The following is a 14,055-nucleotide window of genomic DNA, read 5'->3' as shown; positions in this document are numbered from 1 at the left end:
CCTTGTTAACAGGTTTCCTCCTTTAGGCTTGCAAGCTGCAGTGATTAAGTTCACTTATGGTGCATCCTTGGTTTCATTACACCAGAGTTGTACAATAATAATAACCTCCCCAGATGACCAGACGTATGAACAGTTACACAGTCACTTACACACAGGCATGCAGCCCCGGGGCTTGCATTACCCAGTTAATCTTAGACAAAATTATTTGATAACCGGAGGGAATCAAAAGAAAATACCGAGCTGACAAATGAGAGCCGCGTCCACCATCAACGTCCATTTCGCCCCGAGCGGAGCAGATTGCCAATGAATCAATTTCACTGCTCTAGTTTCGAGAGACCCCAGCACGGGGACACCACCAGTGTTGAAGCATAGAGCAAGGACAAGCTCTATGGTTGAATTCAGTGGTATAGTGTTGGTAGTTACTCAAACTAAACTTAGTTGGTAATGAGCTCATCGTTGCTCGTTACCGAGTGAGTTTTTATGCTAACAATTATGTTGAGTAATTACCAATAGTGTCGAGTGCTTTTGACAGGTTCGTTAGCCTTGGGATGTCTAAACTCTCCCCATGTTCTCTTCACAGCTCTTCACACCCACTCCATAGCAATACGTTCTTCTCGTCGCAACGTTTGTACGATACAGACTTCTTCCCCTCTGCGATATTTAGTTAATGGTTCTGTCCATTCACGCCCAAAGCATTTCTTTCTTTTATTTTGATCTTTGATTGTAGTTGCTGGGCAAATCTGAAAAACAGTTTTCCCCTGAGAGGTCTCCCCAGGGTTCGGAATAAAATAAATAAATATGCCACAGACTATGTTGATTTGTACCTTTCCTGTCCATTTAACACCCCTCCAGATACAGAAGTAGCACACCACCCACACAACGAGCAGCGTCAGGGCTAACTGCCAACGAATCTTGCCGGGGTGGTCGATAGTTTCAGTCTTTTCCAAGACGTATCTCCTGTTGATATGAAAAAGAAAGACCTAATAAGTAGGATTTGTAACTTCGCATGGTGAAATCTCTTTTCAGTAGTGTTGGTTCTTTAAGGTTTATGTGATCATGGGCCCCGCAAAAGCTATGGTAACACCATGTGAAATATCTATTCGAGTAGTGTTAGTTCCGAAAAGAACCGGTGGTTGACGACGTTTCGATCAGTCTTCAGGAGAATACTGGACTCTGTTGCTATCAAAGATTTTTCCATATGGTGTTGACGCAAACCCTTTTAAGACATATTTTTTACTTATGCGGGCCCATGATCTCATAAAACTTTTAAAGCAGAAAATATTGCTTAACTCTTTTAGCTAAATTGGAAGAGAAATAGAACAAATGACTCGGCACTTCAATTGGCGAACGCTTTCTGACAACAAGCTTTCTATATTTTGGGGTTTTTGTGTATGTGTTTTAGATTGCAGCTGCTTTAGATGAAATCAATCCCCGATCGTCAACAAATAATGGCACTTTTCAAGTCTTTGAGCTCATAGGCTCGGATTGGGCTCAGTCAGAAGTTTTAGAAAACGGAACCTTTAGGTGTGGGATTTCGAACAGGTGGCAAATCTTAGCTTAGCCTAAGACTAAAGCCAGCTTTAAAATGTGACCTATTATTTACAGCCAATGTTATAGCCATATCTGAGTAATATTTGAATGATGTCCAAACCTTGTTCAGTCACAACAGATTGAATGTTGAATGTTCAAATTGAATTCATATACCATGCCCAATATCTGGCTGAGGGTGTCCCCCAAATGTCCCCATACTTTTTTTAGTACACTGTTTTCATCCGTTTTAAGAGGTCAAAAGATTCCCAGACCACTTGGGTGTGTTCGATTAGCTTCCCTTTTGTCGAAACCGTGGTGTTCATACGGGTGAGCCCCTGACAAGAACTAATCGAACGAAGTCATGCACCTCGGGCCAGCCCCGAGTGACCCGTTCCACAAGCAGGGCACTTGGGCATGACCGGGGTGAGCCCCTGGAATGACGTAAAAGCTACTAGAACCTACCGGGTCGACCCGGGGAAGATAATCGAACGCAACCTTCATCGGGGAGGGGGGGGGGGTGCACCATGTCACATATCCAGCACAATGTGAACTCCCCCGACATTAATTGTGTATGGGTGGTTCGTCTTTTATGCATAGAAAACAACTTGCCCATCCCAAACTGCGTGACATGAGCCACGGCTTTGGTTTCGGCTCGGGCTCGTCCATCAACCCATCGTCGTTTCACAACCCCTGGATTGTCATGCCCAGCCCTATTCGCAAGAAGAGGTGTAGCTATATCACGGGAGATTGCCAAGGGTGGTAACTCAAGTGTGAAACGGGTCAGCTTTTCATTTCCCCGGGAATTTCCCGGGAAAGGGACTTCGTATTTAAAATTTTCCCTGTGAAGATTTGGCAGCGTTGAAATGAGTAATGTTTGGTTAAATTAAACCAAGAAAAGCATCCTTACTCCCAGAATTCTTCCGTGGGGTTGGTTGAAGTGTTATCGGAATAGGAATAATTGGCATAGCAGAATTCCGTATTGTAGTCGTTGTCACATCCTTCCCAGGGTAGCTTGGACGTGAACGAGTTGACCAGGTAGAGCAGAGCCCAAGCCATCGGCATGACGTACCACACGTTCAACCAGAATGACATCACCAGGCCAGCATAACCAACACCTATAGAGTGTATAAATCAAATCAAATCAAATCATATCAGGTCAAAGCAGATTAAAGACACTGGACACTATTGATCATTGTCAAAGACCACGCCTCTCACTTGGTGTATCTCAACATATGCATAAAATAACAAACCTGTGAAAAATTTGAGCTCAATTGGTCGTCGAGGTTGCGAGATATTATTGAAAGAAAAAACACCCTTGTCACACGAAGTTGTGTGCTTTTAGATGGTTGATTTCGAGACCTCAAATTCTAAATCTGAGGTCTCGAAATCAAATTCGTGGAAATTTTCTTATTTGGTTATTTTATGCATATGTTGGGATAATACAATTGAGAAAACTGGTGTTTGATAATTACCAAAGGTGTCCGGTGCCTTGTAACAATAGAGATATTGCCCTCTCTACGTAGCAACACAGTTCTGGCCAAAACTGACTTTTAAGTCAGTTTTTGTATTTGCAAGCTCTGGGGTGGATTTCGCAAAGGTAGTCCTAACTTAGGACTAGTCCTAGGCAATGCTAAGAGATATGACTGGTCCTAAGTTAGGACCAGTAACTCATCCTAACTTAGGACTGGTCCTATCTCTTAGCATTGCCTAGGACTAGTCCTAAGTTAGGACTACCTTTGTGAAGTCCACCACTGGTCCTCCAGCATTGTCAATCTGGGCATATGAGGAAATCCTTGGAAGTTTTAAGGGTGTACTTGTGCCCTAATATTTGCTGCCTTATAGAGTCTTATAACAAAAGGGAAAGTAAAGAACAATGGTCTCCAGGGAATTTCTAAAGGGGGTGTTTGCTCCACAAGGATTTTTGTGTAAAAAGTCTATGAGGGATGAGCTACAGGGACAAAGAGAATAATAATAATAGATGGCTCAACAGGGATGCAACAACATCGGAAGACCGTACAACCATGGAGTACGAGTAACACCGTTTAAGTGTATATTATGGGAACATTGGGCGACACCCTCTGCCACCAGCAGGCACGGTGGATACCAGTTCGGCAATCGTTATAGAGTCAATATCCGTCACTAATAACGAGTGCGAAGTGCAGCTACAATATTGTGCAAATCCAATTAACGGGTCATCGAACCCACATATTCTAAATCTGTGTAAAAAGTCTATGAGGGATGAGCTACAGGGACAAAGAGAATAATAATAATAGATGGCTCAACAGGGATGCAACAACATCGGAAGACCGTACAACCATGGAGTACGAGTAACACCGTTTAAGTGTATATTATGGGAACATTGGGCGACACCCTCTGCCACCAGCAGGCACGGTGGATACCAGTTCGGCAATCGTTATAGAGTCAATATCCGTCACTAAAAACGAGTGCGAAGTGCAGCTACAATATTGTGCAAATCCAATTAACGGGTCATCGAACCCACATATTCTAAATCTGTGTGCACCCATGGGAGGTTTTAGTCAAAAAACATAAAGTAACCATTTTTAACCTTCGGGCACAACGTGAAGGTATTCTGGTTGGCCTTCTTCGACCTCATGTAAAGATGGATTTTTTATAGTCTAAAAATCAATACAATATAACAGGAATTTACGAAATCAGCCGAATTCCTTGGAATCATACGTGGAATCACAGTTGGAGTAGCGGCATGTGGTACCGGAAACATCACATTTCACTTGTAATAAAAAAAAAATTGAGCACAAAAATGTGTCAATGTCAGGCAGTAACTGTAACCATCGTAAAACCTTTGTACAAGACACACATCGCTCTGGTCACTGTTAACCCACCGTGCAAACAGCAAATTTGGCAACACATTTTCTAGGTCGTTTTCCCTGAAGAACAAGCTATCAACAAAGTCAAGGATTCTTTTGACATTTCACCACAGACTTATTTCGACTGGCACTAAATAGACCTAAACAAGCTACGGTGATACAGGGAGGTCGCTAATCATACCGGTTTCCTAGAGTTTGACAAGAAAATGTGTTTTTTCTATTTTGACTGCTTAATATTTGTTCTTTCAGAAATAAAGATATCTTTTTTATATATATTAAGTACGGGGCGTTTTGTGGAAATAAACGTATACATTGAAATGAAAGTACCAGTCTTGCTAGTCTACCATCAAAACACACGACCCAGTGAGAAGTCCCAGATTACAAGTCACGCCGTTAGTTCCTTCCTCAAAGACTCGCGTGGAACCCTGGAAGGAATGTCTTCTTTAGTTTCTACAACTGTGAACCTCAAAAGTCAAACCAGGACTGTCGTTGAGCTTTGGCATTCGCAAAATAGGCAAGATATATGGGCCAGGGCTTTGCTAATATGATGCTGTGCCTAATCATGGAGGAAGGAATCCTCCATGGCCTAATCAATCCAATTGTGCTGACCGGGGGGAGAGCTCCGCGGGGCCCCGGTAACATTCACTTCATCTTCCCCATACATCGTGGCCTTCATCCGTACTTGGTCCGCCCCGTGTCCCACCAATTAGGAGACAAATTTGCCACATGGCTAAAAAGATATATATGAAGACCAGTTGCTGGAGTATGTTAACAATGGTTGGATAACCCTATCTGATGTGTTGATAAACTTGATGGAATTCAATGGAGTTACGCAAAGAATAACTTAATGTTTCGCGAACAACACGCAAAATATCATTGCGTCACACAGTGGTGTCGATTTCATGTTCCTTCGCGGCTTTTTTTCTGGTCATGACTTCACAATAATTGTCATAAATGCATTATTTAAAATCGTAATGCGGAATAATAAAGCTTGTTTTCTCTGAGGTAAATAAAATTACCAAAGTACTCTTGGTGTCCAAGTTTGCGTCAATGCCCGATGCTTCCGTGACGACATGTATGTTCACCCGAGTAAACCTGGGAGCATCTATAGCAGTATCAGTGACGGACCATTAAAGGCATGAAAACTATTGGTTATTTAGTACTCGGAACAATTTGGTAGCATAAAAACTTACTTGGTAACGAGTAATGGAGAGATGTTGATAGTATAAAACATTGTGAGAAATGGCTTTCACTGAAGTAAACGTAGTTTTGAGAAAGAGGTCATTTCTCACTCAAATATAAAAAACACTTCAGCTTTAGTATTTTATTATGCATCTAAAAGCTCACAACGTGCAACAAGGGTGTTGTTTTTTCATTATTCTCTTGCAATTTTGATAAGCACAGGTACTGTTGTTTTATGCATGTAGAGATGCACCGAATGAGACTTAAAGGAACACGTTGCCTTGGATCGGTCGAGTTGGTCTTTGAAAAGCGTTTGTAACCGTTTTTTATAAAATGCATATGGGTAGAAAGATGTTGTAAAAGTAGAATACAATGATCCACACAAACATGCCTCGAAATTGCGTGGTTTTCCTTTTACCTCGTCAACTAACACGTCGGCCATTTATGGGGGTCAAAATTTTGACTCCCATAAATGGCCGACCATGTTAGTTCGCACAGTAGAAGGAAAACCACGCAATTTCGAGGCAAACTTGTGTGGATCATTGTATTCTACTTTTAAAACATCTTTCCAACCATATGCATTTTATAAAAAACGGTTACAAACGCTTTTGTTTTGACCAACTCGTCCGATTCAAGGCAACGTGTTCCTTTAACAAACGTGCTGGATGGCTTTAATGCTGTTGACCGTTTTATACATCCCATGTGCTTGTGTGTCGTTGTGTGTATAGCTGTCAAAATGAAGCGGGAAAGTACTTCGTATTCAAAAACTCACATGGGGCCTTGTCTCTGCGTTGCACTCTTACACAATCTTGTGAATAAAACAAGATCTAGGTGGAGTTGAGAAGAGTGTTAAACCATCCCGATAATAGTAACATAATCAATCTGGAACAACACACTATTGATGCAGATACTTCATATTATCACTGTGGTTTTACTCCCACGGGGCGTTGTTGCTATTATAAGCTCTACCAAACTTTTTAGACAGACCATTCTTGATTCAACACGCCGTTGTTTCATTTGGAGCGTTTACCTTTAAGGATGATCCCGCCCAAACACTGAGGAATTGTTGGCAATGCATCCCAGGGGCATGCTATTCTTTCCTATTTCAACAGTTGGCGGATTTATACAGAGAGTTAGAGTACACCCCAAAACTGTTATTTTAGAACTGCATTAATTGGACCGTCCTCAGGGGGTAAGAGGAAATGATAACTCAAGGAGACTTGAGCCTGAGACTTGAGCGGAGTCTAAACACATTCTAGTCTCTGGACGGATGCTAACGGAACATGGCGCTCATTTGCGTGGTCTGATGTTTTCAAAGACCTAATTTTGTTTTACATTATTACCTGCAAATTTTCGTACAAAACCAGAAGTTTCTCGAGTTTGCTGCAGGCAAATTAAATGGATGAACCTGTGTGATGTAACCTCTTTTCAATTACAAATGTTGTAAGTTATTTATATAGTTTGAAGTACAAGTCAAAGTTTGTTCAGTTGTACAAGTTAACTTTTGTTCTCAAGCCATGCATTTAGTGACAACAACCTTCAACACTGTTTTAATGTTAACATATTAAAGATTGATGTGAGAATGCAGCAGTTGGGAACTTCCCAGAACAAAGTGTAAACAACTATTGTTATTAATATTGCATACTTCTGGTATTTGAAACCAGGGATGCCTTGTAGGTGAACTGTAGCTCGCGAGCCTGGGAAAACGGGTTGCGTGCTAACGTGAACCAGAAACGGCAGGGTTATCCTCTATAATACTCTCCCACAAACTTGCACTAGGGACATGACTTAAAGACAATAGACACTATTGGTAATTGTCAAAGACCAGTCTTCTCACTTGGTGTATCTCAACATATGCACAAAATAACCAACCTGTGAAAATTTGAGCTCAATTGGTCGTCGAAGTTCCGAGATAATAATGAAAGAAAAAACACCCTTGTCACAAGGAAAGTTGCCTTATCTGAGATTGCTTTTATCTAATACAACAGAAAGTTGTTCCAATGATTTTTTTTTTAAGTCTCTTTTTTTGGTTTAACTATGGTATTTATAGTCGCCGGACACCTGTGGTAGTTGTCAAAGACCAGTATGATCACTTGGTGTATCTCAACATTATGCATAAAATAAACAACCTGTGAAAGTCGAACTCAATCGGTCGTCGAAGTTGCGAGTGAATAATGTAAGAAAAAACACCCTTGTCACACAAGTTGTGTGCTTTCAGATGCCTTGAATTCGAGACCTCAGCTAATGTTTTCAATTTAGCAGATTCTTTCTCGAAGGCTAAAAGTGAAAGCAAGACCATTGTAGTGATGTTATACAATATACATACAAACGTGCACCCAGTATTTAATTTTTTTCCCCCCGTTTTGCAGGAAATGTATTGGAAAGAAATAATCATCTTTTGAAGGACTTTTCTGACTGGTGGACGGTGAACAATTTGGCGCTAAAATTGCAATCAGAAACTTCCACAAAATATGTACAGGGAGTCCATTACGTCATTTGGGTAACACAATATCGGACACAAATGTTTAATTTTATTACGTAGCTATAGTGTGTCAAGGAGAAACTGCACCCTATATCGAGTCAACATTTCCTGCAAAATAATTACTCAACATATGTGAATTGTAAATGTTTCGTCTCACTATTCATAGTGCTTTTCACATTGTAAATTTCCAGAATATCTCTTTTACCAAGTTTGTATTCTAAAATTCCCATTTTTTTTATGAGCATTTATCATTTTGATTATATTGTTCTCATATGGTTATACTGTAGGCCCTGTTTTTATCGATGTCCTTAATTTCCATAAGCGGTGCTACTTTTTTCCCTCTCTCATAATGTGTATGTAATTATGTTTTCTTTTTTGTACTTTGCATTTTTACCTGTGAAAATATTAAATGAACGAAATTAAATGAACGGCATGGTTTAAAAGGTGTCTCGAATGGGTTAGAATGGTCTTAAAGTCAGTGGACACTATTGGTAATTACTCGAAATAATTATTGGCACAAAACCTATCTTGGTGACGAGTGATGGGGGAGAGGTTGATGGTATAAAACATTGTGAGAAACGGCTCCCTCTGAAGTGCCATAGTTTTCGAGAAAGAAGTAATTTACCATGAACTTGATTTCGAGACCTCAGATTTAGAACTTGAGGTCTCGAAATCAACCAACTAAACGCACACAACTTCGTGCGTGACAAGGGTGTTTTTTTTTCTTTCACTATTTATATCTCGCAACTTCGACTACCGATTGAGCTCAAATTTCCACAGGGTTTCTTATTTTATGCATATGTTGAGATACGTCAACTGTGAAGGCTAGTCTTTGACAATTACCAATAGTGTCCACTGCCTTTAAGCAGCTCTATGAAATTGGCCCCTGTGCGTTATACCAGAAAACAAAACCACTGCCAGCCAAGTCAAAAGACAGACCTATAGTTCTCGTTTGTTTTGTGTGTATTGAATGCACAGTCCACAAACTTCATGTCCACTTCATGTTGGACACCACATGTCATCTTACACAAGATGACGAAAGGTACACGCCAAATACAACAATGTCCGGATCGAGACTAAACATCAACATTGTTCTATTTACAAATAGTGTTTGCCCTCGATATTGCAACATCTCCCTCTTTCTCTGTGTAACCCCCCCCCCCCCCCCCCAAGAAGAGACGTATGGAAGTGTTCCAAAATGTTGACGTCACATGGCTGTTTTCGCAGTGAATGTTTCGGATATACTGCAACATTCCCTCGTCTTGGTATACCCCCCCCCCCAAGAAAGGATAGCAAGTGGAGAATGTATAGTTCCCTTGTTATACCCATATGTTCCGCATTTTGACGTCACTTGGCTGTTTTTGAAGCATAATGTTTCGCAGTTGTTGAACACAGCTCCACTGTTGGGAATTATCCGTTACAAATTTTGTGACGTCAAAAGCCATATCGCATTCGCAGGTAATATAAACCGGGTTTCACCCTACGGCGGCAAAACGAGAAGGCTGTGAGGTGTGCCCAATCCTGGTCAAATGTTTGAAGTAGATTATGAACTCGAAAGGGGAAGACCCTTACCCCAACCCTTAACCCTTATGATGTAAATCACGAATTGGTTTTCGGAACATTGGGTTGTCGGAACATGGGATGTCGGAATATAGAGCAGTCACTGTTTTTAAATACGTCATCTCAAGTTAATAGCGCAAAGTACAACATGACACAAGTTCTTCAAATTGAATCCGGTTTGTTCTTATTAGGATGGATTTTGAATGTAAACATTTTTTATTGTCGTATTTTTGTAAAAGCATTTGAATACGTTACCTTTGAAAAGTGGGCAAATCTTCCAAATGCTAAGACCACCTAGGCTGAGAAACTGACCAATGGAAACCTCGAAGAAAAACACTGGTACCCCGGCGACAAGCAGGGCTATTGTGTACGGCAACAAAAAGGCACCTGTATAATAAAAACAAAACCAAAAGTGGCATACAGTAAATACAAACTTTAGAAAGGGCTTTAGAAAGGGTGTTACAAATAGCGAAGGCGAAATTAACAGCTTTTGAACATCCACTGTGCCATGCAGGCCCTACTTCTTGCACGCAGAATTATTTTTGTCATAGTTAATTTATCAAAATCCCTCAAACTTTGTCTGCAAATAAAAGTCCTGAATGGTAGAATTACCATGTAATATAACTCAATTAATTTCAATTCACGAAACATTACACGACGTCGGGTAACCATGAAATATGAAATTGCTAATATTATTACGAATTTACCTACATGAGGTCCGTCTACACCCGATCTGGTTGGCATTAGGCACTCGGCGGACATCTTGTCAGCACGCCAGCTTCACTTTAAAACACGGTCGAGAGATTTAATACAAAAGGCAGGACGAGTTTTGTGGCGAACAGAAGGCCATCACAAAAAAGTCTTTTTCGAGAGCGCTACTTGAAAATGGATAGGAATGCATTTTTTAAAATTTCTCATTTCCAAGAAGTGCGGTTTGGAAAAACGATATCACTCTTTATCCCCATTTGAATCTGGGAAGGTTAATTAAGTCATAGGTCGAGTCTGCGAGTCATTTGGGTCGAGTCAGAGTCACAAGTCGGGTCGAGTCGGAGTCGGAGTGACAAGGCATTTGGGTCGAGTCTGAGTTAGACTCATGGTCGAGTTTGTGACTGATTCTTGGGTCAAAGTTTACAGCTAAGAACAAACACACCCAAAGCCGTAATCCTAGGCATGGAAGATAAGAGAGAATACACAAAAAGGTTTCGGATGTCAAATGGGATTCGAACCGTGGAGCATACACAGCCCATGGTTGTATTGCAGTTATAAGGCTACCCAGTTTTTTGTTTATTTGCGTTCATTACCAGGAAATAATCAATCCCTATTGGTGTTGAGATCAACACATTGATTTTATACCACGGAGCTCGATTTTTGCCGAAAGGGGAGCGATTTTGTTAAAACAAACGCCATTTTACGATTAGGGAAATTCAGTGCTTGTGTAAATTCGAAGGCTTTGCAGACAGCGTGGGCAGTATTTTAGTCTTCTGCATTTTCTCTACCAGGTTTTAGTTACCTACAATGAATATAAGAAATGCAACCAAGATGGCTGCTGCGAAGGATACAAAATAGCTATAAAATGAAAGAAGAACACTGAGTAACCATAATCACAAGAGACTTAGTGTACAAAAACAGTGAAGATCAAGTTCTTGAAAGGGCCCATTGGTGGTTTTGCTAATTGTATAACAACATCCTGAATTACATACGAGTTCAGTCTGAGTTTATCTGATTTAACGATGACAACTGCAGCGGCAAGAAGAGCGCCTGCCATCACCGGCCTCAGAGTCCAACCTTGGGGGCCACGAAATCGTTTCCGTTTCCAGAGGACAACATTAAAAAATAAAATAAAACTCTAACCAAACTGTCACAATCCCCCTGCGGAACAACTTCAATCGGAAGTGTTTAGTGCATGACATATCGAGGGTTTGTCTAAAATAAGAAGACGAAGAAAAAAAATCGAGTGGTTTTGAGTCGATCAGCGGTCGGGCGAGCTACAACTGCAGCTCCTGCCGACCGATCGAAGCCCAGCCTCCCCGGCGGAGCCATCAAGGGGGGAGCTGCGGTGCGGCAGCCCGGCCAGGGATTTACAACCCAAGACATCCCAAACACTATTTGGATAGCCCATGCGTGCATCACTAATACAGATTAACGGACAAAATGTTTCACTGATTGTTTAACCAGCTTGAGAGCGGAAACCCTTAAGTTCGATTTATGGCGGCTGGTGTACCTGCTGGATCAGCCTCAATGCGCCATAATTTTCTCTTCTCTTTCTAGTTTCTCCTCATTTTTCCCCCGTCCCTCCTCCTCCCCTTGGATGTATTATTAGATAATAAAAAACACCCCTGTAAAAAAAAACTATGACCCCGCTACTGGATCGGTGTTCAAGCTTCACCAGTTCCGAGAAAAGATGAAACCGTCATTTCCCAAAATTCAAAGATTCCAACGCTTGTAGGTAGGCTCATACTTCTGAAGAAAGCATAATTTTATATTTAAAAAACCCACATGGTCATGGTAGTAGGCCTAAGCATATAGCACCTCGTCTAGCCCCCCCCCCCCCCCCCACTCCTCAAGTTAATCAAAAATGAATAACAGGATTTCAACAAATTGGAATCTCCAGATGACGCTTTTGGGAGACTCACTATTTCCGTTGTGTCTGTTGTCACGTCGCTAAAACTAAGTTGGATTTGACTTTCTTCATGGAAGGGGGGGGGGGGGGGGTGGTGTCGCGGTGGGACTCCCGCTCTCTGCCCCCTACCCCTGCCCCGCCCCTATATGGTTACTCCATTGAACCACACAAATCTGGACAGGAAACAGCATGTATATACGATGTTACAAAATTCAGAGAGTAAATTAGTCGCTTGAAATCCATAATGAAAAGAGTTTGCACTTAACACATACGGATTATCCAACAAACTGACCAAACTCCCAACGTCCGGGATTCGGGTTACGGACACAGCCACCGCTAATTACAGTCATTAATTAAATAGATTGCTAAGAAATTCACCACTTAAATCGCAGGTTTCTATACAACATGCGGATGATATTGAACTTCTGAAATCAATTCACAGTTTCAGATTGATGATAAGCTGTTTCCTACTTCCACATCTAGAGGTGAAAACGGGACAAGATTGTAATCCCGTCTTACTCCTGAATTATCAAGATGCATATATTAAAACCAGGGCGCCCGAGCCAATCACTATAAAGCCACTTACGAGTATTTGAATTTTCGATTTTCCTGTTTCTTTTACGAGGGACCGAGTGGCAATCCCTGGGTGTCATTCATTATTCCACGGTTTGTGTTTGATGGCTTAAATCCCGGACAGGCCAAGCATGCAGCTGGCTTGGCTGAGAAGGTATTCTCAGAAAACAAGTAGACCGCAAAGATGTCTGCTAACATTGTCTCCTGTTTCAAATTATGGATAATTTTTGAATACAATCGGTTCTCACTCGACTTGTACGCACATTGCTCTATTTATCAATCCCACTGAGAATAGTGAACTTCATGATATTGTAACGTCACATAGTGTTCGGTTTCGTGCATTCTTGGTACATCAATTAACAATACAATGGAAACAAGTTATCCCAATATACTATTTAAAGACACTGGACACTATTGGTAATTGTCAAAGACCACTCTTCTCACTTGCTGTATCTCAAGATATGCATAACATATCAAACCTGTGAATATTTGAGCTCAATTGGTCGTCGAAGTGTTGAGAGATAATAATGACTAAAAAAACACCCTTGTCACACGAAGTTGTGTGTTTTCAGATGCTTGATTTCGAGACCTCAGATTCTAAACCTGAGGTCTCGAAATCAAAGTCGTGGAAAGTTTACTTCTTTCTCGAAAAGGGAGCCGTTTCTCACAATGTTTCTACTATCAACCTCCCCCCATTACTCGTTACCAAGTAAGGTTTTATGTTAATAACTATTTTGAGTAATTACCAATAGTGTCCACTGCCTTTAAGTGTAAAGCAAAAGTTGTTTTATTTCTGAAATTGGGCTCCTGCAGACTAAAATAGGCCTGCCGTACCATTGATCGATAATGTGTCGTCAATCCATAAACGGCTGGCCCTTACAGTCATCTCCAACATACGCGCTGAACGACGGATAATGCCACAGGGTTTCTGATATAAAGCTTTCTTGTTATTAATAAACATATTTTTCGATAAGAAATCGGCTTATGTACAAGGGCAGACGACCACTCCAAACTATAGGCTGCACAACCGATTTGGGCCATCGACCCAAATCAACTGTCACCAGGGGCGCGTTACCACCTATACTCCTAGGGTTGAAACAGGGTTACCACCCCAATTCGAATTCCATATGGATGTTAGGCATCAGCTACCATGAGACCTCAGATTTGGAATTTGAGGTCTCGAAATCAAGCATCTGAATGCACACAACTTCGTGTGACAAGGGTGTTTTTTCTTTCATTACTATCTAGCAACTTCGACGACC

The 14,055-nt window shown here is 41.2% G+C and overlaps 1 protein-coding gene across 1 annotated transcript in view; it reads right to left on the bottom strand.

Moving 5' to 3' along the window:
• The window catches only part of LOC139933967 (sodium- and chloride-dependent GABA transporter 1-like), a 45,024-nt gene that overhangs the window by 14,109 nt on the left and 16,860 nt on the right, over nt 1–14,055 (bottom strand). The window contains exons 2-4 of the mRNA XM_071928217.1: nt 9,856–9,987; nt 2,438–2,645; nt 825–957 (exon numbers count right to left, since the gene is read on the bottom strand). Coding sequence (XP_071784318.1) covers nt 825–957; nt 2,438–2,645; nt 9,856–9,987 — 473 coding nt within the window. The remainder of the gene's footprint in view (nt 1–824; nt 958–2,437; nt 2,646–9,855; nt 9,988–14,055) is intronic.

This window comes from Asterias amurensis, chromosome 2 (assembly GCF_032118995.1).
Source record: "Asterias amurensis chromosome 2, ASM3211899v1".
Taxonomy (NCBI): domain Eukaryota; kingdom Metazoa; phylum Echinodermata; class Asteroidea; order Forcipulatida; family Asteriidae; genus Asterias; species Asterias amurensis.
This window is presented reverse-complemented; position numbering and strand designations above follow the sequence as displayed.